The following is a 2500-nucleotide window of genomic DNA, read 5'->3' on the forward strand; positions in this document are numbered from 1 at the left end:
AGCACTGGGGAGAAGGACGAGGAGCTGGAGCTAGCTGACGACAAGGATGCCAGTATAGCAGCGGAGGAGAAGGTGGAGGACGACGATGAGGGGCACGGCAGCATTAACGGCGACGAGGAAGGGGTGGATGCCTCTCCTGTAGGGGACGCCGAGGCTGACGACGAGGCCAGTGACAAAGAAATGCAACCCGTAGACGACAACGGCTACGTCGGCGACATGGACGAGCCGAACTCCCTGGCGACCTCCACCGACGCAGGTCTTGCGACGTCTGAGGCTGAAGTTGATGTAGAAGCACCTGAAGCAGAAGACGCTGCTGAGGCTAAGGATGAAGATAACGCAGAGCCAGGTGAGCCTGGTGAAGAGGCAGAAGCCGAGGCTGAGGCGGAGCCCGAGGTAGAAGCAGCAGAAGCCGAGGCTGACCCAGAGGCAGAAGCCGAGGCCGAGCCAGAGGCAGAGGCAGCAGAAGCCGAGGCTGAGCCCGAGGTAGAAGCAGCAGAAGCCGAGGCTGAGCCAGAGGCAGAAGCCGAGGCCGAGCCAGAGGCAGAGGCAGCAGAAGCCGAGGCTGAGGCTGAGCCAGAGGCAGAAGCCGAGGCTGAGCCAGAGGCTGAGGTAGCAGATGCCGAGCCAGAGGCAGAAGCCGAGGCTGAGGCCGAGCCCGAGGTAGAAGCAGCAGAAGCCGAGGCTGAGCCAGAGGCAGAAGCCGAGGCTGAGGCTGAGCCAGAGGCAGAGGCAGCAGAAGCCGAGGCCGAGCCAGAGGCAGAAGCCGAGGCTGAGGCTGAGCCAGAGGCAGAGGTAGCAGAAGCCGAGGCAGAGCCAGAGGCAGAAGCTGAGCCCGAGGTAGAGGCAGCAGAAGCGGAGGCTGAAGCAGAGGCCGAGCCAGAGGCAGAGGCAGCAGAAGCCGAGGCCGAGCCAGAGGCAGAGGCAGCAGATGCCGAACCAGAGGCAGAGGCTGAAGCTGAGCCAGAGGCAGAGGCAGCAGAAACCGAGGCTGAGCCAGCGGCAGAAGCTGACGCTGAACCGGAGGCAGAAGCCGAGCCAGAGGCTGAGGTTGAGGCAGCAGAAGCCGAGGCTGAGGGTGAGCCAGAGGCAGAAGCTGCTGAAGAACCAGGTGAAGTTGCTGCTGAAGAGGCTCCAGCAGAAGTCGAGGAAGCAGCCGAAGCGAAAGCCGAAGAGGAGGCGGGAGATGCGGAAGACAACAAAGAGCAAGAGGAAGAGATACAAGAGGTTCCTGCCATTGCCAGAATTCCCGGGAGACTAAGAAAGAAAGGTGCCCAAGGCAAAGAGACGCAGAAGAAGCTCGTCCAGAGAAAGCCCTTCGATATGGACAAGGTGAAATCAAACCGCAAGCCCATCTCTTATAGATCAGGCCCCATACAAACATCTAGTCGTCCCGATGCGAACAGACCCACAATTCTCAAACGTCCGAAGAGAGTCTTCAAAGCCAAATCCATCACTAAACCTGACACGGCGCCCCCGTCAGAGGACGTCATCAAAGAAGTAGACGAATCGCAGGAGGATGCCGAATCCCAGGCCAGCCAGGAGGACCATCCGGGCTCCACGGCCGACTCAGAACCGCAGGACATGCCGCCTGTGACCATCAGCAAACTAGGAGAAGACGAGTTACTGGGAGCACTTGACACCGCGAGATCTTTTGCTCAGGTGTCCCAAGATGGCTCGCAAGCAGACTCTCTGGCAGATTCGAATTTCCAAGACATCAGCAGACCGAGAACGGCCGGGAAGAAGTACCGCGTCCAAATCGCCACCAGGGGGACAGCCGAGAAGACACCGAGGAAGTCCTTAGGATCCCAGGGGGGTAAGAAAACACCGGCTACGACGGAGGTGTGGGTGCCGGAAGAGGATAAACTCTACGTCTACAGCTACAGCTCTCAACCTAGGTTACTTCATGTCAGGAGAGTTGGTCCCAGAGTAGCGACTACAGACAAATGGGACATGGATCCTAATTCGTCATTCAGGTTAAAAATGAGGTAAGGTTTCAGTCACAATATATATATATATATATATATATATATATATATATATATATATATATATATATATATATATATATATAAATTCCCAGTAGATATTTTCATGCTATTCTTCTATGAAATTTTAATTGCTTTCCATATGTCAAACTGAATCGCTTTTCTCAATGTCCTTGAAAATATAAAATTCACTCCTAATTTGTTTTGGCAAAAGGCATCTGTTACCCATAGCTTCTCTCCTGAGACCTTGAAGACTTCGAGATCTCATAGACATGGTTTTGGCACAATGATCAGGAGAGTAGACCGATGTTATATTATCTTCTCTCAGTTATTCAATCTCCAAAACTAGGAACTCTCTTCACTTGCCTGTGTTTGCAGGAGCTTAAAGAATTTGAAGGAGAAATTTATTAGACACAAATATTTAGTCAATATACTGAAGGGATTTAGAGTTTATTGAAGGAAGCAGAACTGGAAAATACAATGTCTGATGTAAGTATTGGTCCTTGCAAATCTGA

The 2500-nt window shown here is 53.2% G+C and overlaps 1 protein-coding gene across 4 annotated transcripts in view; it reads left to right on the plus strand.

The window, feature by feature from the left end:
- The window catches only part of LOC135222747 (retinitis pigmentosa 1-like 1 protein), a 107843-nt gene that overhangs the window by 583 nt on the left and 104760 nt on the right, over positions 1-2500 (plus strand). For all 4 annotated transcript variants that reach the window (XM_064260993.1, XM_064260995.1, XM_064260994.1 and 1 more), the window contains exon 1: positions 1-1985. This exon is cut by the window's left edge and continues 583 nt beyond it. In XM_064260993.1, the coding sequence (XP_064117063.1) occupies positions 1-1985 (1985 nt within the window). The remainder of the gene's footprint in view (positions 1986-2500) is intronic.

Source organism: Macrobrachium nipponense, chromosome 8 (genome assembly GCF_015104395.2).
Source record: "Macrobrachium nipponense isolate FS-2020 chromosome 8, ASM1510439v2, whole genome shotgun sequence".
Lineage (NCBI taxonomy): Eukaryota > Metazoa > Arthropoda > Malacostraca > Decapoda > Palaemonidae > Macrobrachium > Macrobrachium nipponense.